This window comes from Mustela nigripes, unplaced genomic scaffold (assembly GCF_022355385.1).
Source record: "Mustela nigripes isolate SB6536 unplaced genomic scaffold, MUSNIG.SB6536 HiC_scaffold_148, whole genome shotgun sequence".
In the NCBI taxonomy this organism is placed as follows: domain Eukaryota; kingdom Metazoa; phylum Chordata; class Mammalia; order Carnivora; family Mustelidae; genus Mustela; species Mustela nigripes.
In genome coordinates, this window is record NW_026739562.1 from 6272109 (window position 1) to 6299922 (window position 27814).

The following is a 27814-nucleotide window of genomic DNA, read 5'->3' on the forward strand; positions in this document are numbered from 1 at the left end:
CTAACTCTTGGCTGTGTTATAGTAATGGATGAAAGATAGTAGCTGTCTAGACAGCTACTGCCTAAATTTTGTTGGGGAAACTTCGTGTTCCTGCAGTTACCCTCAGAGTCATCTTCCAGCATCACTCAGGATAGACTTATCACCGTTCTTGCCACTGTATTGGGTCAGAGTTTAAAGGCCTCTCTTGGCAAAAAGCTTGTAAATGGGTGGTTGGGAGAGGGAGGCTTCTGGAAAAGTTGAGCATCATGGAGGGGTAGGGATCTTGAGGTTGTGACCTGACTCCTTTCATAAGTAGCTCAGTGCATGCTCCAGTCTTCCTTGAGTGAAATCAGGACGTTTAGAGAGACGCAGGGCCAGTAAGCCCCCATGAATGTTTCAGTGGCTCCTGTTCCCATCTGTAAAATTGGGATGCTGTCCTTGAGTTGTGGGGATTAAATAAATTAATCTAGAGGAAGCACTTCAAACAGTGCCTGGTGTGTAGTAAGTACCGGTTTCATCGACAAATATTTCTGAGCTTCTGCTTTGGCCGAGGCACAGTTCAGAGCGCTGGGGACGCAGCAGTGGACAGAACAGGTGAAACTCCCCACCTGTGCGGTGCTTACCTTGCTGCATGGGGGGATGTGTTAGGTGGTGACGTGGGGATGAGCGCCAGCTGAGGTCAGCAGTGTCGGACACAGAATCAGTGGGCAGTGCTCAGTTCACTTTTATCACCCTTTCTCCTGGGGGCACTTGCCCTTTACACCAAGAAGAGTGTCCTTTGGGACATCCTTGTATTTATGGAGGCTTCTAGTTTCGTTTCTCCATGTCTTCGTTTTCTGTTTTCCACCTAATTGTTAACGACAAGGGGAACTAAGTATTCTCAGTCTCTAGTCACTGCCTGTTACTGTAAAGATTTATTTTTAAAGATTTTATTTATTTATTTGACAGAGGGAGAGAGATCACAAGTAGGCAGAGCAACAGGCAGAGAGAGAGGGGGAAGCAGGCTCCCCGCTAAGCAGAGAGCCCGATGTGGGGCTCAATCCCAGGACGCTGAGATCATGACCTGGGCTGAAGGCAGAGGCTTAACCCACTGAGCCACCCAGGCGCCCCTGCCTGTTACTGTAAATGCAGAGGCTGGGGATGAGCAGCAGGGAATCCGCCCTTCCAGGGGTTGATGCCCTTGTGTGCGGGCCTCTGGGGGTTCTCCAGCCAGCTCTGCTGCGCTCCTAGGGTTTGAGTACTGGTGCATGTCCTTGTGTGTCTTCCTGGCCTTCTGGTGAGTGGCTCCGCATTTTGGATGTAAGAATGAGATTTAGAACTTTTAGAAGTCAGCTCTGTGAAGGGGAAGTTGTGTATTCGAGTATTCACCCAGGGCTGGGGCTGCCTCTACTGTCCTTCAGAAGCTCTTGGGAGCGTGCTGGGAGCCATGGCTTGGAGGCCTTACAGAGGTCTCCTCCATCTCCATGCCTGGAGGGTGGGGTTACTGTTAGAGATGGTCACAGAAACGCTCGGAGTAGAGAAAGCTAGATTTAAAGGAGGAAGTCTTCTGCAGCCCGCCAAGGGGACAGGTTGTGAGCAAGTTTTCAAAGCCCTGAGAAGGGTGAAAAAGAATAAAGGGTCCATCTGGTTTGGCAGAGTTTCATGACTGTGTTTCTTAATATTAAGGTGATTTTTTTTTCCTATATACTATCTATGCGCCAACTAGGTAGAGAGTGTTTTAAACAAGACAAAACAACAAATCTGCTTTGGATGACAAAACAATAACAAATCCTAGTGTTATTTTTAGAAGGCTGAGAATGTGGGATAAGGTGAAAATAATATTGAGATTAATTGCCAGCAAGAATGAGTGGGCTCTAACGTGAGATCCTAAAAGAGCCAAAATTTGTTCACGAGGGTATGATACCTGAAATTTTGCGAGGGACGGTGGCCTCATTTAAAAATGATTCTCAGCTGGTCTCCTGGTTAACCCTGCTGGTTAAGCCAAGCCTAATTCTGCTTTGTTGCTGCTGTTGGGAAAAAGGACTTGTGACATGGTGAATGGTATTCTGTGCCCTTAATCTGTCCCAATTGTCCAAGACACTTGGGCCCTCCTGTAGGATACCGGTGTGAAGAAGTGATGAGAGCCCCCTAAGTCTGGATGGTTTATGGGCTCATTTCTTGAATGCTTGTCCATGGGTGGGGGGCTAGTAAATTTTACTTCAACTTGTGGGCCCACCATCAAAGAGTTTTTAGTCTAACTGGGAAGAAAAGGTTTTTCCCTTGATAAACAGTGGGGCGGAGAATCCATGCTGACTTCTGTGTAAACATTGTCAGATGAATTAGAAAAGAAGGGCCTAGTACAGTTTTGAAGAGGAGAGGAAACTGGAAGGATTTTTTTCAACTAATTTTATTTTTTAGAGCAGTTTTAGGTTTATGGGAGAATTGAGCAGAATGTGGGGAGATGTGCAGGCTCCCGCACGTGGTCTCTCCGGACCTCCGTGGTCTGTCCCTCAGGGTCTGCACCTACATTGCGTTACCATTCAGAGTCAGTAGTTTGCGCGAGGGTTCGTTCTTGGTACTGTACATCCTGAGGGCTTTGACCAGTGTATAGTGGCATGTACCCACTATGTTACTGTATCTAATTTAACTCCTTGGTGGGGTAAGAGCGCACATTATTCTTTTAGATTTGTTAAGGTGTGTTTTATGCCCAAGAATATGGTCTGTCCAGGTGAACGTTCCGTGTGAGCTTGAGAAGAACGTGGGGTCTGCTGCTGTTGGGGCAAGTAGCCTTCCGATGTCAGTTACCCAGGGCTGTGAAGTTCAGCTGTGCCCTTACTGATTTTCTGTCTTCTGCACCTGTCCATTTCTGAGAGAGGGTATTAAAGTCTCCAACTGTAATAGTGGATTCATCAGTTTCTCCATGAGGTTCTGTCACTTCTTGCCTCACATGTTTTGATGATCTTTTGTTTGGTGCATGTGCATTAAGGAAGGATTGTTGTCTTCTTGGAGGATTGACCCCTTTATCATTGTGTAATGCCCTCTTTATGTAATTCCTTGCTCTGAATTCTACTCTCTCTGAAATTGATACAGCTTTTCCCACCGTCTTTGGATTAGTGGTAGCATGGTGTATTTTTCTCCATCCTTACACTTTCATGTGTCTTTATTTTTTTATATTATTATTAGTTTTTTAAGAGCGAGAGAGAGGTACACGTGAGTGGAGGGGGAAGGGCAAAGGGAGAGGGAGAATTTTGAGCAAGCTCTATGCCTAGTGCGGAGCCTGACATTGGCCTTGATCCCGAGACCTGGAGATCATGACCTGCGCCAAAATCAAAAGTCAGACGTTTAACTGACTGAGTCATCCAGGTGCCCTGTTTATGTGTCTTTATATATAAATGGCTTTCTTGTAGACACAAACAGTTGGATTTTGTTTTTGACCTACTCTGGCAATCTTTTAATTGTTATACTTAGACCATTAACATTTCAAGTGACTGTTGATATAGTTAGATTCATATTGACCTTGTTGATTACTGTTTGTTGTCCTTGTTCCTATTCTGACTTCCATACTTTAAAAAAATATATATATTTATTTACTTATTTGAGAGAGAGAGAGAGAGTGCATGAGCAGGGGACAGAGGCAGAAGGAGAGGGAAAGAAGCTTCAAGCAGACTCCCTGCTGAATGTGGAGCCCAATGCTGGACTTGACCCCAGGACCTGGAGACCATGACCTGAGCCAAATCAAGAATTGGCTGCTTAACTGACTGAGCCACCCCGGAACTCCAGACTTCCACACTCTTCATGTCTTTTGTGGTTTTAATGGAGTATTTACATGATGACATTTTCTCTACTTTCTTAATATATCAGTTGCACTTATTTTTTTAAACATTTTTAGCAGTTACGCTCAAGATTGCACTATACATTTACATCAAATCCAAGTTCACTCTCATTTAACACTTTCCTGCTTCATAGATAGTGAAAGTACAGATCTTCCTTGACTTACAGTGGAGGATATGTCCTGTAAACCCACTGTAAGCTGAGAGTATTGTAAGTCGAAAATGCATTTTATACACTTACTCTACTGAACATCATAGTTCAGCGTGGCCTGTCTTAAGTGTGCTCAGAGCATTGGCCTCCAGTGGGGCAGAATCACATAATACAAAGCGTATTTCATATTAAAGTGTTAAGTATTTGATGTAATTTGTTGAATCCTGTAGTGAAAGTGAAAAACAGAATGGTTGTAAGTGTCCCAGTTGTTTATCCTCACGATCGTGTGGCTGACGGGGAGCTGGGGCTTGCTGCCACCCAGGATCACGCAAGTGTCACATCGCATATTGCTAACCTGGAAGAAGAAGATCCAAATCAAAATTCAGAGGACAGTTTCTACTGAATGCATGTCGCTTTCACACCACTGTAAAGTCAAAAAAAATCATAGTCAAACTACTTTAAGTCAAGGAGACTGTGCTATTCTGTTAACAATTTTAATTTCTTCTTCTTGTCCCTTGTATCATTGCTGTCATTTTGTTTATACATAAGTATATGTAATGGAATGCATTTGTTGCTATTATTATTTTGAACAAATTGTTAGATGAATTAAAGGTAATAAGTTTTATACAAGAAACATAAAATAATAAGGAACATAAAAGTTTTTATATTACTTTCACTTATTTCTTCTCTGATTCTCTTCCTTTATGTAGATCTAGGTTTCTGACCCGTATCATTTTTCCTTCTCTCTGAAGAACTTCTTTTAATATTTCTTGTAAGGCAGGACTACAGACAATAAATTCCCTCAGCTTTTGTTTATCTGAGAAATTTTTAATTTTTCAAACCCACTTTGAAGGATAATTTTCCAGAGTATAGAATTCTAGCTCAGCGGGGGTATTTTTCACTTCGAATATTTCTGAGGAGAAGTTGGATGTCATTGTTCCCTGTGTTCCTCTAGAGGTACAGTGTTATTGTTGTTTTTCCCCTCGTCTAGGATTTTTTAAAATATTTGATTTTCTGAAGTTTTAGTATTCTGTAACCAGGTACAGTATTTTTGGTCTTTATCCTGCTTGGCATTTTCTGAGCTTCCTGGATCTGTGGTTTGATGTCTGACATTCATTTGGAAGAAGTTGGTCATTATTGCTTTAAGTATCACTTCTTTTCCTTTTGTTTTTCTCCTGGTATTTATATTGTGTATATGTTACAGCTTTTATGGTTGTCTCATAGTCCTTGGATAGTCTGTTCTGGTTTTTGTTTTTGCTTTTTGTTTTTTTGTTTTTGGTCATATCCTCAAGGTCCGCGATCCTTTCCTCAGCCCTGTCCACCCCACACTGATGATCCCGTCATAGGCATTTTTCATTTCTGGTACAGGACTTTTGAAGGATTGCCCAGCATTTCTTTTCAGTTCTTTTGTAGAATTTCCATCTCTCTGAATTTCGAGTGTGAAAGAGCCCTTAAGCATCATGCAATCCTGTCTCAATTATAAGGTATGAAAATTGAGATCTGGACATTTTAAATGACTTGACAGCATTTATTTACCATTTAATGGCAGTAGGCCAAATTAGAGTCAGATCTGTTCCCACTCTCTTATTCTTTTCTACTATTTATTGAAGTTGGTGCTACAGAGCAGAGCCTTAAGTTGTGGGCCGTCCTACAGCTGATAATGTCACTAATTATGCAGCATAATCCCTCGTTTCCTTGGGACACCTCTTGCTTTCATCCATTTTGGAATCATTTAGTCATTCTTAAATATACGAGGCCTCTCTCACTTCATCTGAACGTGTGTTATTATTAACGATACTGCCTTGGTGATTGAGAATCATGTCCTGTGTAGTTAATGACATTCGGAGAAACTTGCATTGGAGAGAAGCCTTAACAGGTTAAAACCTTGCCTGAGTCAAAGCCGAGTTGCAGTTCTGGATTTATCCTTTGAGGCAGTCTGTGGTTTTGTCAGTACCATGATGAAAAGAATACGGACTTCAGGGTTAGATGAAGTGGTTTTGAGTTCTGGATCTGTCAGTTAAAAGCTTTGTGACCACAGACAAGTTACCATTAATCTTTCTGAGCCTTGTCTTCTTGTCTATAAACTAGAGATATGTTCATGATAGGCTTGTTGGGAGGGTCAAGTGAAAAAGTATATGCCACATTTAACTGATTCTTAATCCCATATTTTTTCACATTTTTAAAATCTCTGATGTCAGAATTGTATTAAAATTGGTATCATTTTACTATTGTGCCATATCTTAATTGAGAGCTTTTTTTCTTAGTGTTATATAAAATAATGATGCATCTTATAATTATTGGTGTCAGGCAGCTATCCCACATTAACCCAGATGCACATATCCTAAACAAAATAGTAAAATTGAATCGGGAAGTCTATAAAAAAGGGATACTGGGTCATGACTAAGTGAGATCAGGAATATAAAGTTGGTTTGACATTGAAAAAAAATTAATCTGTGTAAATTACCATGTTAACAAAATGAAGAAAAAATCCATCTGGTCATCTTCTAAATATAGAAAAAAATAATTTGATAAAATTCAGCAACTGTGCTTGAGAAGAACTCTCAGCTAAACAAGGAATAGAAAGGAACTTCTTCAATTTGATGAAGGATATTTATGAAAGACCTACATCTAACATATTACTTACTGATTAAATATTGAATGTTTTCCCCTACGATTGGGATCATGTCAAGGATGCTCACTCTTACCATTCGTATTCAGTATTGTACTGAAGATCCTAGGCAGTGCAAAAGGAAAATATATAAAAGGCATAAAAATTAGAAAAGAAAAAGTTAACATGTCTTCATTTGAAAATGACATTGTAGTATACCCAGAAAAGCCAAAGTAATCTACAAACTACTGTGCTAGTAGGTGAATTTAACAAGGTTATAGAATACAGATGATTTGGCTCTAATCAAAATTCAGATTTTTGCTTTGTCAAGTGTTTTCTGATTGTGGTATAGGCGGTAGTCTTTTGTGATCTTCTGTAACCTAGCTAGAGGTAGAATCAGACTACTGCTTTTATTCTATTTATTTCATAATTATTTATTTTCCTAGACTTTGTAATTACTTTGCAGATTTCTAGCTGAATGTCTTGATTTTTCTAGATACAAAATCCTTTCATCTGCAAATAATTACTGCTTTTGTATTTAAGGTAATGAAGTCCGTATTATGGGCTTTATGGAAGAAGACAGTATCAGGAGGATATTTAGATGAATGTAAAAGAGAGCTCCACTAACAATTGCTTAAGGAAATCAGGGTTTATGTGTCTTACATTAAAAGACACCCAGGAGTGGATTGTCCCTGGGCAAGAGTAGTGGTTCAGCAATGCCATCAAGGAAACAGGTTTCTTTCTGTACTTCCTCTCTGTCACCTTCAGCATGCTCACTTTCTCTTTTCTTAACAACACATCTGCTTTAATCCCAGCCAGCCTGTTTGCATCCCAGGTAAGCGGAGAGGGAGAACCAAGGGAAAAAAAACCAGAAGGCTTGTTGTAGCAAGACTTTACCTTTTTATTTAGGAAAGCGCACATTATTTGCATTATTGCAAAAAAGGCTGGACTATTTAGTACTTTTAAGTTGATTTTGTTAGTAAAAACGAGGAAGGTAATGGATATTGGGGGAGGCATTCGTTTTCTATCACGAGGACTGAGGATCATCTGTACTGTGAGAAGCTGTGGTAATCGGAAGGGCCCTGCCACGAGCTCATGTGCCTAACGTCTCGCTGAGTATTGCTGAAATTGAACAGTTCCAGCTTCTGTTTTATTTATTTATTAAAAAATTATTTTGGGGCTCCTGGGTGGCTCAGTGGGTTAAGCCGCTGCCTTCGGCTCAGGTCATGATCTCAGAGACCTGGGATCGAGTCCCGCATCGGGCTCTCTGCTCGGCAGGGAGCCTGCTTCCTTTCCTCTCTCCTGCCTCTCTGCCTACTTGTGATCTCTCTCTGTCAAATAAATAAAATCTTTAAAAAAAAAAATTATTTTGTAGCTGGTTACTTTAGTGAACTTGATTACTAGCTCTGTAGGTTTTTAGCTGATTCTCTAGACCTTTCCTAGTACCCAATCTATGGAAAACTTTTAGATTTCTTTTGAAATTCCTTTCTTTTTTCTTATTAATTACTTCTGTTAGTTTTTTTTTTTGTTGTTTGTTTTGTTTTACATGACCAAATTAGGTGCTTGGTTTTTGAATAGTAATTCTATGTGCACATCAGAGTAAAGTTAAATATGAGACTAGGAGCCATTGAAATTTAGAAATATTTGAGATTCATCTCTGAGCTTGTTAATTAAAAAGTGGCTACGTGCTTTTTTTCTCTTTTAAGTAGATAAGATATATGATGGGGCATCCACTTAACATTTAAGGCAAATGTCAGGTTTTTTATTTAGTGAAATTATTAATGGGGAAAGAAAATGCTTTAATACTTCCAGAAGCCACAAATCCCCAGGGATTTAAGGATTGTGATAGAATGCAGCACCACATGTCTGTAAACTAGGCTAAAAAAAGAGAAAGTAATACTGGGTGAATACACTTTTATAGTTTTTAATCTTTTCAAAGAATACTAAAAATTCTTTGATACATCTTCCTCTAGGAGGTAGAGCTTAATTATCTTCTTTGGGAAGGCAGACCAAACATAGTGACTTCCTCCTAAGCATGAGAATATGGAATGGATGGTAACTTTATGACAGGGAAGCCGGCAGACCCCCCCACCCCCACCAGGTGATCGGGGTTCACTTCCCCATAATATGTCATGTTGATAACATACGTGCCCTGATAATGATGTGGAGAGAGGGGCATATCACCTCTGGAGTATCCCAAAATCCATAACCTCAGTCTCATGATTAGAAAACGTTAGACCAACCCAGAATGAGGGACATTCTGAAAAATGCCTGACCAGTCCTATTCAAAAGTGTCCAGGTCATGAAAGACCAGAAAAGATTGAAAAACTGTCTCAGATTGAGAGAAACTAAGGAGACATGACAACTAAAGGCAGCGCAGTCCCCCGGACTCCATCCTGGAACAGGAAAAGGACCTTAGGGGGAGGGCTGGGGAAACCTGCAAAGAAATCTCTCGTTTAGTAAATGGAATTAACTACGTGTGAACTGACTTGTTTTGCTCATTGTACCAGGGTGACGTGTTGGTAAGAGTAGGGGAAGCTGGGTGAGAGATGTTCGGGAACCCTCTGTACTATCATTGTTTCTCGAAGCCTCACAGTATTTCAGGATAAAGTTAAAAAAAACAAAAACAAAAACAGTTACCACTTTGCATGGTAATGAAACAAAAAAAGATCGACACCTACCAAAAAACTGCCAAATGGCCTCTGCTGCAGAGGGCTGTGATTTTGTATAAAATTCCAGTGAGTGTGACACATGTGGGCTCCTCCAGTGTTGGGTGCCGGGAACTGATGGGATGGGACTGGGAAGTTTCACTGGTTGGTGGAAGAGTGCCCCAGAGGTATTGGACTTTGAGGTGGAGGGTGCATCTGGAGAGGGCAAATGAAGTAGCTCACGAGCAAGGGCATGAAAAACTGAACAAGGGCATGAGAAAGGCTCTCTTGTTTTCTGTTACAAGGTATTCTAAATGCGATGAAATTAACAAAATGAGTATTTTAATCAAAGGAAAAAATGGAGTATTGATAAATCCTAGGTGTAGTAACCTTTTTTTGCTTCAGAAATGTTTTTTACTTAAAAAAAAGTGAATTCTACTTATTATTGTTTGTTCAATTGTTGAGTAACGGTATATCACATGTTTTTGACCTTCTTTTGACTCTAGAAAAGCCTTCAGTCCCTAAGAAGTGCTTCTCAGCCATTCGGCTGATGTTTTTTCATGTAACTCTTACCTTTAGAAAAATGGAGTGAGCCAAAGAAAAAGATGCACCCAGCCAGCTAACAGTAATTCTCAATTAGAAGTTAGGATGCTTGGATTATAATTTGACATAACCACTGAGTTTTTACTGCTGTCAGGTGGAGATGACCTGACCCTGTCTCTGCCGCCTCCTGGCTGTGATGAGGTCCGGCGAGGGCATCGGGCCCCCTGCTCTGGCCCTGTCCCCTTTCCAGCAACGTAGTGAGGGAGCAAACCAGCGTAACCCGGAGCGTGCTGCCCAGGAGGCTAGGGAAGGCATTTTGTCAGAGCAAACAGATGAGAAGGACATAATGAGCCTTGGTACGTGTGTTTGCAAAGACTTGGAATCCCTTTGGAAGTTTTCAGATTCATCTTCAGACACAGCTTTGAGAGATTAGTCCCTGAGGTGTGGAAATACCTTCCGGGCCTGCTCCTGAAATAAATGGTTCCATGGATGCTTGTGTGGTAAAGGGGGAACGTCCCAGATCTCCCTGGTGCTCCGACGCAGAAGTACTTTAATGGGAAGGCTGTTCCTTTAACTTGTTGACGGAGAAGGTGAATGCCTTATTAATGTCTTGGTTCTCTGAGCTTCTTGAGTCGCCGTTTTGTTATTTTTCATTGATTTTGGAAGATTCTTAGCCCTTATTTCTTTAAATATACCTGTTGACTTGTTTTCCTCCCCGTCTTCTGGGTCTCCAGTTACAGGCACGTCAGAACATTTGATGCCATCCCACAAGTCTTGGATCTCTGTTTTCTTTTGCTCCTTTTCTTCTGGGCATTCCAGTTTGGATAATTTTCCATTTCACGTTCACTGTTTTTTTCCCCTGCTGGTGCTGATAAGCCAGTTGAAGGAATTCTTCACTGGTGATACCACATTTGTATTTCTGGCATATCATTTGGTGGTTTTCTTAGAGTTTCCATCTGTCTGTTGAATATTGCGGTCTGTTGAAGCAAGTTGTCTACCTTCTTCACCAGAGATTCTTTAACACATGAATTGTAGTTATTTTAAAGTCCCTGTCTAATGGTTCCAACAGCTTGGTCGTCTTTGGTCTGGTTCTGTTGACAGCTTTATATTATGACAATGGATGGTTTTCAGTTATTTTTTTTGTTTCTGGTAACTTTTGGTTGAAGGATAGACATTCCGTATGGAAAAACCACCCTAAAGTAAATGTCACATGCAGAAATGGGCACGAGGTTGACTGGCCTAATGTGTAACCACCGGGTTTGGGTTTTCTGTTGCCTGGCTCACCTTCCGCACACCTCAGACTTCAGCCACTGCCTTGTGCTCCATGTGGGAGCAGGGTCCAAAGGATTTCCTCGAGTTCAGCCTCACCCTCCGCTCCCAGCAGGCCCTGCCTTGCCTGTGCCACGTAGGAGGCCTCTTGCCCTCAGCAACGGACTACCACTGTCTGTATGTGGTGCCCGGTTCGTAGTGGGAATGGTGGGGATCTCCCTTCCCCGGGGCCAGTGTCAGCCGTGGGCAGGCCTGCTTGCCGGCGTTGGAGGTGGGGCTTCTCTGGTTCTGCTTCTCCCTGTGGCAGCTCTCTTCTCTTCCTTACTTAGAATCCAATAGACTTCCTTACTTCCTTACTACTCTTCCTTACTTGGAAGGGGTCTTGAGTTGGAAAGAGTTTCCTGCCCCTCTTGTAGGGGCAGAGGCTGTTGGTTTGGCCGCTCCCTCAGTGGTGGTCTGAGGAGAGCTGGAAGGGCTCCTCCCTGTCCCCAGGGCCAGGCTGCCTTTCCACCCTTCTCCCACACCAAGTACTTCCGGTGTCTGCATCTCAGGGATGGGAAGGTTTCCTGCTTCTCCCCTAGGAGTTTAAGGCATTGCTTTGGATGAAAAAAATGTCCAAGGAGTAGGTGGAGTGTACCTGTGTGCTGCTGAGGGCGCCTCTCTTTAATTTCCTTCCCTGCCCTGGTCTTTCTCAAGAACGTCCAGGAGATGGGGTGCCTGGGTGGCTCAGTTGGTTAAGCATCTGCCTTCGGTTTCATGATCTTGGAGTCCCGGGGTCAAGTCCCACATCGGGCTCCCTGCTCAGTGGAGAGTCTGTTCTCTCTCTGACCCTCCCCCTTTTCTTGCTTTCTCTCACTCTCAAATAAATAAATAAAATCTTTAAAAAAGAAAGAAAGAAAGAAAGAGAAAAAGAATGTCCAGGAGAAAAGAGCTTGCAAGGGAATACAGACTTCCTGTGTCTAGAGCTTCTAAACAATCCTGCTAGCCCACACTGTTTTAAGAATTCATTAATTCTTAAAAATGTTGTTTTCTTTGGCTGCTTTTACTGTAGCACCTCTACATTCTCTGAGCCTCCAAAGCTGGAATCATTTGTCCCATCATTCCTAGACGAGCTTGTCACCCTTTGAAATTCGGGCCCCCCTGATTGCCTCATGACCAAAGCTCTCTGATGGGCCTAAGACAGTTCCGATGCTAGTGAGTTCTCTGGTGGCTTTTTGTCATTGTTACGGTGGGGTCCATGTTCTCTTGTGGCTTTCTGCTCCCGAGCAGAAGCAAACGCTTTATGTTTTGACCGGCCGGTGGGTTGTGGGGCAGGGAAATAGGGCGATATCGAAGCAAGTGCTGAACCTGTGGGTACACGATACTCTCGGGTTTTTGGACAGCATTACCAGTCGGAATTCAGGACAGAAGCATAACTGGCTGGTTTACTGTTCCCTCTGTGTGTGTGTGTTTGTGGTCTGCATAACAAAACTCCTTTAACAGGCGAAAACAGGCCGTTGATGCAGGTCCCATCTGGGGAGGTTCTGACCAGCAGGGCAGGGCAAAGTGGACTGGTTGCTGTGAGGGCATGGGAGAGCCAGTGTTGTTCTTTTGGGATGAAAATGCTCCTGGATGACGCTGGGGTCATTTACGTTCTTATATATGAGCTTCGTACTTTTGATATCCTGACCACTGCTAGATAACAAACAACCTAGTGTAGTTTTAGGAACTGTTTATCTCCCTTATAGTCTATACCTAGTCTCTACCTAGTCTGTACTAAACATAATGTGAGGGACAGTCTTTTTTTTTTTTTAATTTATTTTTTATTTATTTTTAGCATAACAGTATTCATTATTTTTACACCACCCCAGTGCTCCATGCAATCCGTGCCCTCTATAATACCCACCACCTGGTACCCCAACCTCCCACTCCCCGCCCCTTCAAAACCCTCAGATTGACAGTCGTAGTCCTATTTCTGCTTTGCTGTTCCTCCTAGGAATAGAAAATCTGTGTCCCCCACCTCACACCTTTTACAATTCTGTATACAAGATAGGATCATTTTTATTTTTTTAAAGATTTATTTATTTATTTGTTTGTTTGACAGACAGAGATCACAAGTAGGCAGAGAGAGAGGAGGAAGCAGGCTCCCTGTCCAGCAGAGAGCCCAATGCGGGGCTTGATCCCAGGACCTTGAGATCATGACCTAAGCCGGAGGTAGAGGCTTAACCCACTGAGCCACTGAGGTGCCCCAGGATCATTATTATTAAATGATGGGTTGGTACTTAGAAGATTCGGAAATTTCTATGAGATGCCTGTGCTGCCTCGTGCCTGTGAGGGAGTGGTGTTAGGTGGATCCATTCAGCAAGTGTTTTGACTGCCTCCTCTCTGACAGGCCCTGTGCCAAAGGCTGGGAGTTCGTGGAGAACAAACCCAGATGTGCTCCTGCTCTCCCAGTGTCTGGAGAAGTCCTGTCCTCTGCTTTGGCAGCTTGGAGATTAAGCTAGAAGGGACATGTTACTGGTTCTTGGACTTTTCAGTACAAAGTTCTGTCACTCCCATTGGATGTGGTTTTATTATTTCTAACTCTCTTCTCTTACCGGGGTACAACTTTGCGGTCCCATTCTGTCTCTCCCCTTCTCCCCCCTCCATTCTTACCCCCAAGCTGTGTTGAATGTGCTCTAATGTAAGCAACAGCGATCCGGAGGGTTCAGGGTGGAGGTAAGTACTGAGGACAGAGCTAACATGTTCGGACTGTCTGCTGCCCTGGTGCTGCGGGAAGAGCTCTGTAAACTTCACTGAGTGTCTGTGGCCTCACGACATAGGTCGTGTGCTCTCCATCTTGCAGACTGACCAGACACAGAGGTCACAGAATTTGAGACGCTCAGAGCCTTTCTACAACACTGCACTGGCTTTCTTTAAACACTTGTTACTGCTCATCCTGTTGGGCTTCATGTTACTGAAAAACCAAAGAAATTAATCGTATATAACTGATGTATAAACTGAAGTAGTTATTTTAATTTGAAATACCTGTTTGCTTATGACAGCTTTGAGCTGGCCCAATTCTTGATCTCTAGGAGCTTTATAATTGTCACGATTGAAAGCGCTAAGAACTTAGTGGTTCTTGTGCTTTGAAATCTGCATGTTTTATAAAATTATGGTAGCGTATGTTTAATGAAGAAAGGATAGACAGTCTGGTCATGTTTATGTTGGTATGACCAATGCATCTGTGACTTAACTCTTCAGTCATGCAACTTCCACAAGGTAAGTGACTGAGGAATTTGCAGAGCTGCTGAAGACACCTCATTTACCTCTTCAGGAAGCGATAAATGTGGCCCATGTCATAGGGGGCAGAAAGGAAATCAAAACATAATACGCCTTTGCTTACTGGGTGGGAACAGCCCTGCTTTTGTACATTGACAGCATAGTTGAATACTCCTTCCTCTCTGCCAGCAGGTGGCTGATACTGTGTCCTGGAGGGGCCATAAGTTACAGTGCCTTCTAAAGACTACAAAGTGTTAAGAGGTCCCGAAGAAGTAATTAAGCTTGAGAAGTTCACTTATCTGCAGGCAGAGAGACCTGAGCCCCAGTTATTGGCAAAGTTTCTTCCTTTCTGCGTGTTCTGCAATTTGGTGGACAGGGCGAGATGACTTGAGACATCTTAAATTAGAAGCGTTGTCCTACAATTGTGCCTCTGGCCGGCGTGCAAGGTGGTTTGTTACCAATCATTGTTTCCTGTAAATCCCAAAGGCTGCTGTCTCTATTGTGACTAAGCATGAACATAAAGCTTTGGAATGCTTAAGTTTGAATGTGGCTTCATTTGAATCTGATTTAAAATGAAAGAACAGAATGATGGACCCATGTGGGTAGAGAGGGGGTAACTATTTAAGATGTGTGTGTTTATGTGTGGGCTCATGCTTCTTAGTGAACTTTCACACCTTTTTAATTTCTTAAGGAAGGACCCTTTCCTAAACTGGAGTGTGGTTGGTACTCCCTGTATTCTAGAATGGAGGGGGAAAGAGCCTGGGTTTGAGCTGTGACTGGGCCACTTAACATCATTGCATCTTGGTTTCCTTGCACAGAAAATGGAACTGCCCCTGGTAAGTGACAAGCTGGTTTTGAAGAGCAAATGAGACTGTGCATACAGAAATATATTTGCACAGGTCATCCTAACATCTCCAAGGATGCTAATAATTAAAAAAAAAAAAAAAAAAAAAAAGCCAGTTTCCACATCCAGGAAACTTGCAGTCTAGCTGGAAGAGAGAAAAGTGGTCATCCGAAATAACAAGAAAATTCTAGAACAGTATGTGCAGAATAACCTATAAAGAAAGGCTGTCGGTGCTGTGGGATTTCCTGGTAAGGAGAGATTGTTGGTGTTTGGGGGCGATCAGTAAAGTTTTCACAGGGAAGATAGATTCTTTCAGGTCTCATAAAATGTCACTATTTTGGCTAGATGACAGGCAGGACAGCAGCAACATGACTGAGCAGGGGTGAGATTGGAGTGAGTGGAGTATTTCTAAGAAGCCGTGGCAGGCAGCCAGCCACCGGGCCGTACCCAGATGGCACACTACAGGATGGCATCAGCCAGATGCCCTTGGTAGCTAAATCTGGGTCAGCTTTTCTTTGAGTAGGAGAAACCCTCGTTGTGAGGCTTTGCCTCTTTCTTACTCTTAGTGGAGAAAGTAGTCATCGCACACCTCAGCGGGCATCATCCCAGGCTTTCCCTCATGAATGGAGGACTTGCCTGGGAAACAGAACCAAAGTTGGCAGGTGTAAACCAGAAAGTATCTTTTTTCCTCCACCTCTTTCAGTTATATTTTGAACTTTTCATGTTCTGTTTTTCACATGTTTGCTCCCTTGCAGAAATCCTTATAGCTGCTGATTCTGAGTGGAATCACAGGTCAGAATGAAGCTGGACAGACAGGTCACCGAGACCAACATCTTGCTTTCTTGGGGACTGAATCCAAACTCTGCTTGGATAAGAGATTGTCTTCTTTCAAAAGACTGTTTTGGGCTGTGACAGAGTAGCTAGTATTAGAGTAACTGTCCAGCCAGGGGGAAAAAAAAGGATAAAAGCTTATTAAAATAGATAATATAGAGGCATTCGAGAGCAATCTGGGCAGTCAGTGCTTAAGGGACTGTGGCTCCTGAGAGAAGGAAAGCAGGCTGAGTTCCTTGTTTCCTTTGGCCTTTCCCCTGCAGGCACTTTCTAAATCACGGTCTGGGCATCTGGAGCCCTATTGGAAAGTAGCAGTCTCATAGGGCTGAGAGGTTGAAATTAAGGGCTACCCCAAAGTATCCAGGACTTGAATGACAAAATTCAGGAAGATGGGAACCACAGGAGAGTAAGCAAAAACTGGGCATGCAGTCTTCCCTTGAAGTGTTTGCCAGCTCCTGAGGTGCACGGGATCAGAGTAAGACTCCACGACTCCCTGCAGAAAGCAGCAGCTGGGAGCCTGACAAGCTGTGCAAACATTCTAGCAACCATATATAGTGCTGGTGAGAGGGAGTTTGGTGTTCAGGGCCTGCCGCGATAGAGGGGTCCTGGTAGACATCCCAGGCTTTGTCCGAGGGCCCCAAAAGGCCACACTACAAGAGTAAGGGAAAGTGGAAAAAAGTTGGCCCTAGCGAAGCTTAACACCAGCCACTGATAGGATTAAAGTGGTCTGACTGCATTCTCTGTGTCTTCCAGAAGAATGTTACACTTAGGAGGAAGATAATTTTGTATATACAGAACCTTTACAGTTTTTAATATAGAGTGTCTGGTGTCCAAAGAAAATTAAGAGGTATGCTAGGAATGGAAACCAAATGACCAAAATGAAGAGTAAATACAGATAGTAGAAAGAGACCCACAGTTGATTCGGATATTAGGGTTATCAGTCAGGAGCTATGCTTAATAAAATAAGGGAATTTTAACAAAGATAGGAAATCTGCTTTTTATTAAGTCAAGTAGAAATTTTGTGAGGTACCTGGGTAGCTCAGTCAGTTAAGCGTCTTCCCTTGTCTCAGTTCATGATCCCGGGGTCCTGGGATTGAGCCCTGCATTGGGCTCCCTGCTCAGTGGGGAGCCTGCTTCTCCCTCTCCCTCTGCCTTTCGCTCCCCCTGCTTGTGCTCTCTCTGTCTCTCACACATAAATAAATAGATGGATAAAAGGAAATTTTGTAACTAAAAATATATGAACTAAGTTGAGAAGTCAATATGTGGGTCTAGACTGCTGTTTAGATGCAAGCAGGCACACGCACACAGACATAAACATGCGCACACGCACACACGCATGCACGCACACACAGAAGATAGATTATTGAGCCAGGAGAAAAATTACTAGAAAATATACCCAGATGGCAGCGCAGAAAAGAGATTAAGAGACATATGGGGCGTGGTAAAAACATTTCTGTATGTATATCTAGAGTCCTAGGAGAATAGAGTGTGACAGAACCAATATTTAAAGAAATACTGGCTGAGAGTTTTCTAAAAATAGTGAAAGACATCAAAACCACGAAGTGAAGAGGCTCGACAATCCTCAGAGGAATAAATCCAAAGAGCCACACCTAAGTACATCACAGTGGACCTGCTGCATGACGAAGACAGAGAAATAAAGGGCAATGTTTTGAAATAACACATGGTCTCTGACCATAGTGCAGCCAAAGTAGAAGTCAGCAACAAAGATAAACAGCAAATCCTAAAATGTTTGGAAATTAAACCGTATACTTCTAGAAAATTGTTTTACCTAAGTTATAATGAAAATGATATGTGATCGTGTAGGACACATTTAAAATGGTGCGTAGGGGCCAATTTGTAGCTTTAAACATACATTAGAAATGAAGAAAGATTAAAATTCGTAATCTAAATGTCAGTCTCAAGAAATCAAATGCCAGATGGATTAAAGTCCCCCAAAATAGAAGAAAGGAAATAAATGTAAGAACAGAAAGGAACAAGGTAGGAAAAAAAAAAAAAAAAAAAAGAAAGAAAGTACAATAAAGAAAATCAACAACCAAGCATCGGTTTTTTTTGAAGAGATTGGTAAAGTTGATAAATATCTGGTTAGAGCAAACACAAAGAAAATATACAGATTATCAATATCAGGAATGAAAAGAGGTATATGACTATATATTCCACAGGCACCGAGTAGATGTTAGCACACGTTGAGCCCAGTACATTTAACAATGTAGATGAAATGAACACATTCCTTGAAAATCATACTTTTGAAACCAACACGCTTATTAAAATAATCCTGTGTCTGTGAAAGAAAATTAATCCATGCTTCAAAAACCTTCACACACCAGAAAGCTCCTAACCCAGATGGCTTTTAGGTGAATTCTTCTAAACCTTTCAAGAAAGAAGGAATGCCAGCCTTGCCTAAAATTTCTCAGGGGATAGAAAAGGAAGGAACACTTTTCAACTCATTTTAAGAAGCCAGCATGACCTTGACACCAAAACCTGACTCAAACGTTGCAAGTGTTGACAAAAGAAGTCAGCTGCAAAGGAGTAAAAACAGTTTTGATACCGCTTGTATGACGTTCAGTAGCAGGCACGATAGAAATGAGAATGACGATTACTCTCGGATGATTGGGAAAGTGCCTGGGAAGCAGAAGAGACTCTTCTGGGAGTGCTGGCATGTTTGGTGTCTTTATCTTGGTGGTAGTTATAAGAGTATGTATACCTAAACATTTGTTGAATTGTACACTTAAGATTTATGCACTTGATGTATAGATCAAAAAAAGGACTATAGCTTGTTCTGGTATGACATTGAGTTATTCTCATCAAGACACAGTTTCTCTTTTACTGTTTCTCTTTTACTGTCTCTTTCATCAAGACACAGTTTCTCTTTTACTCAGATTGAATCCAGGGTGCGTTTCATTTGCTCACACTGTTCTGGCTGCGTTTGATAAATGCGTTCTTCTCCTGCAGCTGGCAGGAGCAGCAGGGAGCGTTTGCCGTCGGCTTTCTCCCTGCGGGAATAACGGAATTACCCAGACCCAGAGTTGCGTCTGAGAGGGCACCGAGTTCTTCCACTTCCAAGTGTCTGTCTTGCTCACTGAGCACATGCTGTTTCCTTTCCAGGCACGGTGGTTCTGGGAAGCGTATTTCCAGTCGATCAAAGCCATCGCCCTGGCCACTCTGCAGATCATCAACGACCGCATCTATCCCTATGCTGCCCTCTCCTATGAAGAGTGGAATGACCCGCCCACTGTGGTGAGTGAATCCCGGTGCCGACCATGGCAGCCGGGGTCCAGGTGTGAGGATGGGGCAGGAGAAACGTGCTGTGTAAAGTTTATTTAAATACTGGCTTTCTGAGATGAGCCTGTACTAGCTGACAAAGTCAGCTCAATTTTGAAATGATAACACAAGTAAGACACACAGAAGCAGCAGCTTCCGGCTTGTTTTGAACGTGCTTGGGAAGACAGTAAGCTTATTTATTGCAGAGATAAATGGGGCAGCCTGGCTCTTGTTGGAAATCAGACCCTTGCTGATGACTTCTGCAGTTGTAATGCTTAGAATTCTTGAAAAGATTCTATAAGCGGTTGATAATAATAGCTTATATTCTGAGAGCTTCGGCTCAGCCAGGAACTGTGCTCAGTGTTTCATATAGATGATTTCAGTGATCGCAGCCATCACCGTGGGAGGAAAGTAATCCGCAGAAGTGATCTCGAGGCCTTATAGATGGCCACAGTCCGGACTTGCTCGAGACCGGCTGAGGCCCCTGGGTGTTTCCAGCAGAGAGCTGGGATGGTCAGAAGTTGGTCTCAGGGCTTTCTCCTTGCTTGAAGGAGTCATAAGGCCTTTGTGGCCTTGTAGGGACTGTGGCAGTGGCCACACCTTCTATCTCACGGAAAGTGCCTGCAGCTCTGGGCCTGGTGGTTCTGCTTTGTAGGTACCTTCCGGCCTCGTTCACACGCCTCAAGGCTTTCACGTGAGAGAGCTAGACTTGAATCCATTCTTCATTCTAGTCCATGCTGTCTTTCAGGCCAGCCCTCCTGGTCTCCTGATCCCACCCTCTCTCAATAGAATGTATTTAGCCGCTTGGTTAATCTTTGTATAGGACCCTCCTTTCCACCCTCCTGTCCTAACTAAGGGGTGACTGTGTGTCAGGCACCCCACTAGGTGCTGGGCATGCAGAAAAAGCAGCCAAGTCCCTCGCCTCAGAGGACCTCTCCGCTAATGTGGGAAGTCAGTGAGTAGACCACGTAGTATGCGATGTTCTGGAATAGAGTGGTGACCAGAGTGCCAGGGTGGCACCCTCGCTGGGAGGAGCCAGGACACTTCTTGAAATGGGTTGTCCTGAGAGGAAGTCAATGTATGCTTGTGGTAAAATCCAACACAACAACAAGGAACACCTTTTTATTGTGCTTAAGGGAACATTTTCTTCTGTTCATCTCCTCCCTTGAATCCGTTACTGGAGCTAACCTTCCAGAATGTTTCTATTCATATATAAGCCTAAGTATATAATTTTGGAGCACAGATGAGATTCTGTTACACATACTGTTCTGCACCTTGCCGTTTTACTTTAGTAGGCTAGATCTTGGACTTAACTTCCACTTCGTTCTGTAGAGGTATCCTTTTGTGGTAAGGATAACTAGAAAGGATTCCATTGTTTAGGTCTGTCTTCCATAACAGATCTATTACTGATAGAAATTTAGATTGCTTTCATTTTTTTCTATTTTCCAATAGTAATATAAAAGACATATATTTCTATGTTTTCATAAATATAGGAATATAACTATAAAATTAATTCCAGCTGAAAAATATACACATTTTGAATGTTATTAATTTCAGCTGAGAAATACACATATTTTGAATATTGAGAGATACTAGTAAATTGCCCTTTGAAAATACTCTACCAGTTCATAGTTCTCCCAATAACATTTAGGTTACTTGATCTCTCCATGCCTTCAGTTAACCCTACCTAGGTACTTGAGTTTATGTTCATCTGCTTGGTAAAAAATGGTCTTACGTGTGTGTTTTTCAAGTGGAAGGTCAGTATCTCCATCGGTTTCTCCTGGAGTACAGTTACCAAGCCTATTTGTATTTTATTGGTCATATTGAAATTTTAGTTTGTTTTAGGCATTTATTTATTCAGTAGATATTAACTGAGTACCCGCTACCTTCTACCTTCTGGTCGTCTGATTATCTTGACTTGCTTATGGAGTTTTATAGGAGCTTTTGAGCTTTCTCCTCTGGGCTGAAACATTTCCACTACTCCAAGTATATGGAATAAGCTTGAGACAAAGAATGCTACCCCGTTCCTCTGCAGGAGAATGCTTACACATGGGATGGCCGTGACCTAGCCAGAAGGTGTGGAAAGAGTCTAATAGGAATAAATGGTTGGAATTTGGGTTCCCTGTCTTTCATAAGACTATGGGCCAAGAGAAAAGAGTACATAAAAATTTGTAGCTTTGAAATAGGTGTGTTTTAATGTGGTCAAAGTGCTGGACTGTCAGTTTGGGAAAGAACGTAAGTATAAAAAGCTGAAATGTGGATATGCAAATGGAAAATTTGTTTTTTCTCTAACTTCTTGAAGTGTTCTTTTCAGGCTAATTTAGTGCTCACCACGTTTCTAGGAGCTCAGGTGCTGAGCGCCCTGAGTTAAAGCAGCGGGTTATACATTTCCGCATCTTCAGTGAAGGCAACTGACAGGAGGACTGAGTAGTGCTGATTTATTTGTAGTTAACTTTTCCCCTCCCCTTTGGAAATATTTAACCTACTGTCGAAGTGATTACTATGAGCCCAACCTGTAGGGGAGTCTCCCTTCTAGATTCCATCAAATTTACAATATCAGACCCCCTGAGGTGGGAGTAGGTGTGGATCTTAGTCAGTAAATCAAGGGATGGTCTGGTGTTTCCAGAGCAACACTGTTAAGGGCCTCCAGCCAGCCACATCCTCCGCTTGTTCGGAGCAGAGAGGAAGGGGTGAGGGCAGGAGAGTCCGATTTTGCCAAATATTGCTGCCTTGGTTTAATGTTAAAAAAAAAAAAAATGAGGACCCCTGTGTGTGTATAGGTCCTGAAGAGAGTGAGGGCTTGCGGAAACCAAGTGTTTGTGTTGCCAGTGACACTTGGCATTTCTATCTCTAGCGGGCCACTAGGCAGGTTACATTAACCACATTGTGTCACAGTCTCAGAACTTGAAAAAGTTGGCAAAATAATTCTTGAGCATAACCGTAAGGTAGCAGATCTGTCTAGTTTGGAGAGATCGGCCCTTTGTTTTGATTCTTGTCTTTGGAAGGAATTCCTCAGCAAGTTAAGGTTCCCTATGCGGGGACAACAAGTTTGCTTTTACCGATTAGTTTTCATAGTTCCTTAGGGCGAGAGTGCCTGTATTTCACTGCCTTTTTGGTCTCTCCGTGCTTTGATTTTTCTCCCTTTTTTGCAGATATCAGCAAAACTATCATCTCCCCAAATACTCCACACCTGTATCACTTCTAACGTTCATGTGACCTCTGGTCGCACCTGTGGCAGGCTCCTCCACACATCTGGGCATCGCTCATGGAGTGGGGGAGCTGCTCAGACACCCTCTCTTGTCTTACCTTTGGTTCTCTGCCAAATGTGAGCACATCTGGAGGACAGAGACGGAGGCAAGTGAGCATTCAGTGTGATATGGGGACGCAGTAGGCCAAGAACTGTAAATTTTTGGTTTCTGATATGTGCCACCAAAACCATATCCTCTTACTGACAGTCTTTTTTTTTTTAAGATTTTATTTATTTATTTGACAGAGAGAGATCACAAGTAGACAGAGAGGTAGGCAGAGAGAGAGAGAGAGAGGGAAGTAGGCTCCCCACTAAGCAGAGAGCCGGATGCGGGACTCAATCTCAGGACCCTGAGATCATGACCTGAGCCGAAGGCAGCGGCCTAACCCACTGAGCCACCCAGGCGCCCCTGACAGTTTTTTTTTTTTTAAAACTCAGTATAATATAGCTCTAAAATCACATTGGAGAGTAGAATATATTCCCTGCTCATGTTTCTACGATATGATTTAGAAGATTGTACCCCATCTTATTAATATGTTGTAACTTTATTTACCCATTCCCTTTTGATGGATACTACCTAGTATTTTTTCGGATTTGCTATCCTCGATAACACTAATGAAGAGCCTGCAGATTTTTCCCACTTCTGCATTGACCATACTGGACCTAGAGCAGAAAGGAGAGAGAAAGCAGGGGTCGCATGACCTTTGACAAAAGTTGATGAGGAAAATGGGGAAGTGACTTAAAATGGATTATCACACCCTGTGGAAGAAAGAGGTTGGAAGGTGAGAGCTTATTCCTGTAAAATCTAGCCAGAGGGATGACTTAGTTGTGAGCCAGACGTCAGATGAGGAGTGTATCCTTAGCTGGGCTTCTAGGAGCTACACGTGCCGGCCTCCACAAGGGCTCTCAAGGGGGGAGTGTGCATTAGGGCACTTGAAGGGCTCGTGCTGCCGTGAGGAGCAGGGGTAGTCAGAGCTGTGGGTCCCCAGTGGCAGAGCTTGCCCTTAGTCCCCATTAAGTTCTGAGGGAGGTGAGTGCATACTTAGGACGCATCAGAATCTCCTGGAAAGCTTGTTAAGACACGGATTGAGTGGGCCTGGTGGGATCCTGGAATTTGCATTTCTAGCAAGCTTCTGGATGGTGTTGGTGCCGCTAGGCCAGGGACCATACTTTGATGCGGGATTGATTCACTGTGTGTGTCCTGACTTACCCACCGGAGAAAGCACTCCCTCTCCTCCTGTCCGTTTCCTCTTCTGGACCCCCGACCCGGGTCCGAAGCATCCAGAGTTGGCTCCAAGGGCATCTGTCTTGCCACATGAAGTACTCCGGGCTGGCTGCACTGAAATGTTCAGGCGGCAGCCCCCACTCACCAGTGTTGGGGTTGTACGAGCAGCTGAGAGTATCACGCAGTGGTGAGCACAGCCAAGCGGTCAGTCAGTCCGCAGGCTGAAGAAGCGCCAGCTTGAGTACACAGGAGAGGGCTCCGGGCTGAGGAGCTAGCGCGCGGACAGTCTGTTTAACTCCACTCCGTGCCCTTTACCTTCCAGGTTGTGGAATGTTTCTCTGTCATTTGAAAGCCTACCCCGCCCCCAGCAGGCCTTCTGGGCTGATTTCTCCCCTTCTTCCTCCCACTGCCTAGGTATGACTAAAGTATGTATGGAATTTAGAAAGTTAAGCTTGCATTTTAAGTACATACACGTAAACTCTTCAAAGGCTTCTTTTTAGAGGTATCGCGTTTGCAGGATCTCAGTCACTCAAGGGCTCCGGTACACGGCCACGAATTCCAGCACTTGCCTTGTGTAGACTTTGCCACTGGACTGCTCTGTGGAAACAAGCCAGAAAGGCTGAGACCGTCAGTAGCCAGGGAGTAAAGAAAGCTGAGTCAGGTCGGTGGCTGGGGAGATGCGGGAAGATCCAAAGAGCTTGATCTGGGGCCCCAAGCAAACACCTTGGCTGACTCTGATGGTCAGCTAGAAAATGGAAAAGCCTGGGGCACAAGCCAGGCCCAGAGGGGGAGGATGTGTAAGGAGAGCAAAGAGATGAGCCTGGAGGTGTGGCTGAGGTGACCGTGTCACTTAGAGCTTTTGGACCAACACCCTACATTCTTCCTCCTGGGAACTCGTACACCTGTGGGACGCACCCCTGCACCCCTGCCTAGCCGCTGCGGGGGAGGCGGAGGGTGAGTGAGCACGCTTGGTTTCCCCGGATGCAGTCTCACCCTCCAGGGCTTCCGTAGAGACGAGCTTTATGGCTCTGGCTTTCCTCAGTCAACACCTGACTGCTTCCTTACATCACACGGCTGGTCGGAGGGCAGTGACTAGAATAGGTTTCTGGAGTCTTGCGGAAGCTTGATCTGGCAGCGGGCTGAAGAGCATACTGAGTGTTTTGGCACAGTCATCCTTGGCGCGTGCCCCAGCCATCCCTTAGGAGCACATTTTCCCTTTCTCCTTTTTGGGGGGGCCACTTAATTCTCTTCATGTCTGCTTACATGACTCGGTAGCAGAAGTTACCAGGATAATGTAGCTTCTGGATGTTATCACATCAGGATACTGAAGTTTGTTTTCATTTCTAATATCCTAAGGTAGTTATGTGCCTCCCAACTAATGAATATTTGGGTGTATTCTAATGAATGGATTGGTGCAGAGTAGAACCATTGCTCTAACTAGAGGTGGATTCTTGATCTTTGGTTCTTTCTTTTTTCTTAAGATTTTATTTATTTATTTGACACAGAGAGAGATTACTAGTAGGCAGAGAGGCAGGCGGGGGGTGGGGGGAGCAGCCTCCCCGCTGAGCAGAGAGCCCAATGCGGGGCTCCATCCCAGGACCCTGAGATCATGACCTGAGCCGAAGGAAGAGGCTTAACCACTGAGCCACCCAGGTGCCCATGGTTCTCTCTTTTTATAACATCTCAGTTATATTTCTTACTTTTACATTTTTAAAAGTTGTGTAGCTTAACACATGTAATGTTCAAAAATTCAAATGGTAAAATAAAGCCTACATCTAAAACTGAGGCCTGTTCCCAAGGGGCAACTGGTTTCAACTCTTCTAGCTTTCCTCTGGGATTTATCTTCCTATCTCCGCATCAAGGGCTTAGGGTGCTAATTTTTTTTTTTTCAATTTCTCAATCATACACATTATCTTTTTACTTCCTTTGGGTCAGCAATTTTTCTCTTGTTCTCTTCTTTCTTTACATATTTCATTTCTCCCAACTTTCCGGTAGGACTGTATCACCATTTTTCATTAAAGCCATATTTATTATGTGCATTATTATTAGAACTGTATAAGTACTGTTTTTTAGCTGAATGAAGTGCTAAACCATGATTGTGGTTTTTTTTTTCCCTGTACAACTTTCTGTTTTTCAGGGAGTTAATAACTACTTTTTTTTTTCCCCTCTTAGTTTCCCACGTTTCTGTCGCTAATTGATTTTTACTTGGTTTTCCAACAAAAGAGTAAATGGTCAAGCATAGGTGAACTATAGGATTTCCCTCCATCTTTCTCTCTCTCCCCCTCCCTCCCTTTTCTCCTATAGTGATTCATCTTAAGCTCCAGTCTGGATTGATTGCTCTCTGGGTCTCCTATGCAGTGGTCATCCTAAATTTTCAGTTCACTGTGATTCTGGGAATTTCTTTTTTGTCCTCTCCTTTGTTGGATTCCTTGTTTCCAAGGTGTAACATCTTCCTCTTTGGTTTATTTTTTCCAACAGCTTCTGAAGAAAGGGACAATGGGGAGATAATCTTCATGTCTGAAAATGTGTTTATTTCACATTTGAGTAATAATTGGACTAGTGTAGTCTTCTGGTTGAGGTGGATTTTCTTTAGGAATTTGAAAGCATGACTCCATTGCCTTCGAAATTTCCCATTTTAATTTCATAAAGTCAGATGTCATTCCTGATTCCCCCTCCCTTTTTTAAAGATTTAAAAAATTTATTTGACAGAGAGAGAGAGAGAGAACGAGGGAACACAAGCAGGGAGAGTAGCATAGAGAGAAGCAGGCTTCCCACTGAGCAGAGAGCCCAATGTGGGACTTGATCCCAGGACCCTGGGATCATGACCTGAGCCGATGGCAGATGCTTAATGACTGAGCCATCCAGGCGCCCCATTCCTGATCCTTTTATGTGATATTTTTATCTTCTTGGGAAATTCTGTGTCCTGAAATTTTATGATGTGCCTTGGTATGAGTGGTTTTTTTGTTCAGTGGATACTGCTTTAGGCCCTCTTAAGCTGAAAATTCTTCTCCAGTTCTAAGAAATTTTCATGTTTTATATCTTTTATTCTTTCCTTCCCATGTTTTGTCTTTTTTCTCTTTATGGAACTTCTGTTAGCTAAATGATGAATGTGTTAGATTGAACCTTATTTTCCTTATCATTTCTGTTCTATTTATCATCTCTTTTTATTTCAGTAATCTTTTTGTTTGGGTTTCTTAGGTATTTACTCAATTTTATGTTCTAACGTTTCTTTTGATTAGAAATTTTGTCTACTTTCTTTTCTTTTTTTAAGATTTTATTTATTTATTTGACAGAGAGATCACAAGTAGACAGAGAGGCAGGCAGAGAGAGAGGAGGAAGCAGGCTCCCCACCGAGCAGAGAGCCAGATGCAGGGCTTGATCCCAGGACCCTGGGATCATGACCTGAGCTGAAGGCAGAGGCTTTAACCCACCGAGCCACTCAGGCACCCCAAGAAATTTTGTCTACTTTCAATTTTTTAGTTTTTCCTGATTTCTTTTTTATAAAAGATTTATTTATTTATTTGAGAGAGAGAGTGAGCATGTGCAAGCTGAGGAGGGGCAGAGGGAGGGGAGATAGAAAATCCTCAAGTGGGACTCCCTGCTAAGCATGGAGCCCAATTCAGGGCTCAATCCCAGGAGCTTGAGGTCATGGTCTGAGCTGAAATCAAAAGTAGGATGCTTAATCCACTGAGCCCCCCCTTGTTCCCCCTTTTCTTGATTTCTAATTGATCTTTTTTTATAGCTTCCTATTCTTTTTTTTTTTAAGATTTTATTTATTTATATGACAGGGAGCACAATCAGGGGGCGTGGCGGGCAGAGGGAGAGGGAAAAGCAGGTTCCCCGCTGAGCAAGGAGCCTGATGCAGGGCTTGATCCCAGGACCTTGGGATCATGACCTGAGCTGAAGGCAGACATTTAACAGACTGAGCCACCCAGGTGCCCCTGTAGCTTCCTTTTCTTATGGTAAGACTACGGTACTCTCTTTCTTTCTCTCTCTGAAGATACTGTGATTTTGTTTTGATTTTTCTTTAGTTCCGTGTATCATTTGTTTCCTCTGGATTCCTTCTTCAGTTCATTTTCTCTTTCATATTGGCAACTTTCTTCAAATACCTGATGTTTCCAGCAGTCTTACTTAAAAGTGC

General features: G+C 43.1%; 1 protein-coding gene across 1 annotated transcript in view; it reads left to right on the forward strand.

Moving 5' to 3' along the window:
- LOC132008356 (exostosin-2) overlaps nt 1-27814 on the forward strand; it is a 140383-nt gene that overhangs the window by 51396 nt on the left and 61173 nt on the right. The window contains exon 8 of the mRNA XM_059386872.1: nt 19046-19177. Coding sequence (XP_059242855.1) covers nt 19046-19177 — 132 coding nt within the window. The remainder of the gene's footprint in view (nt 1-19045; nt 19178-27814) is intronic.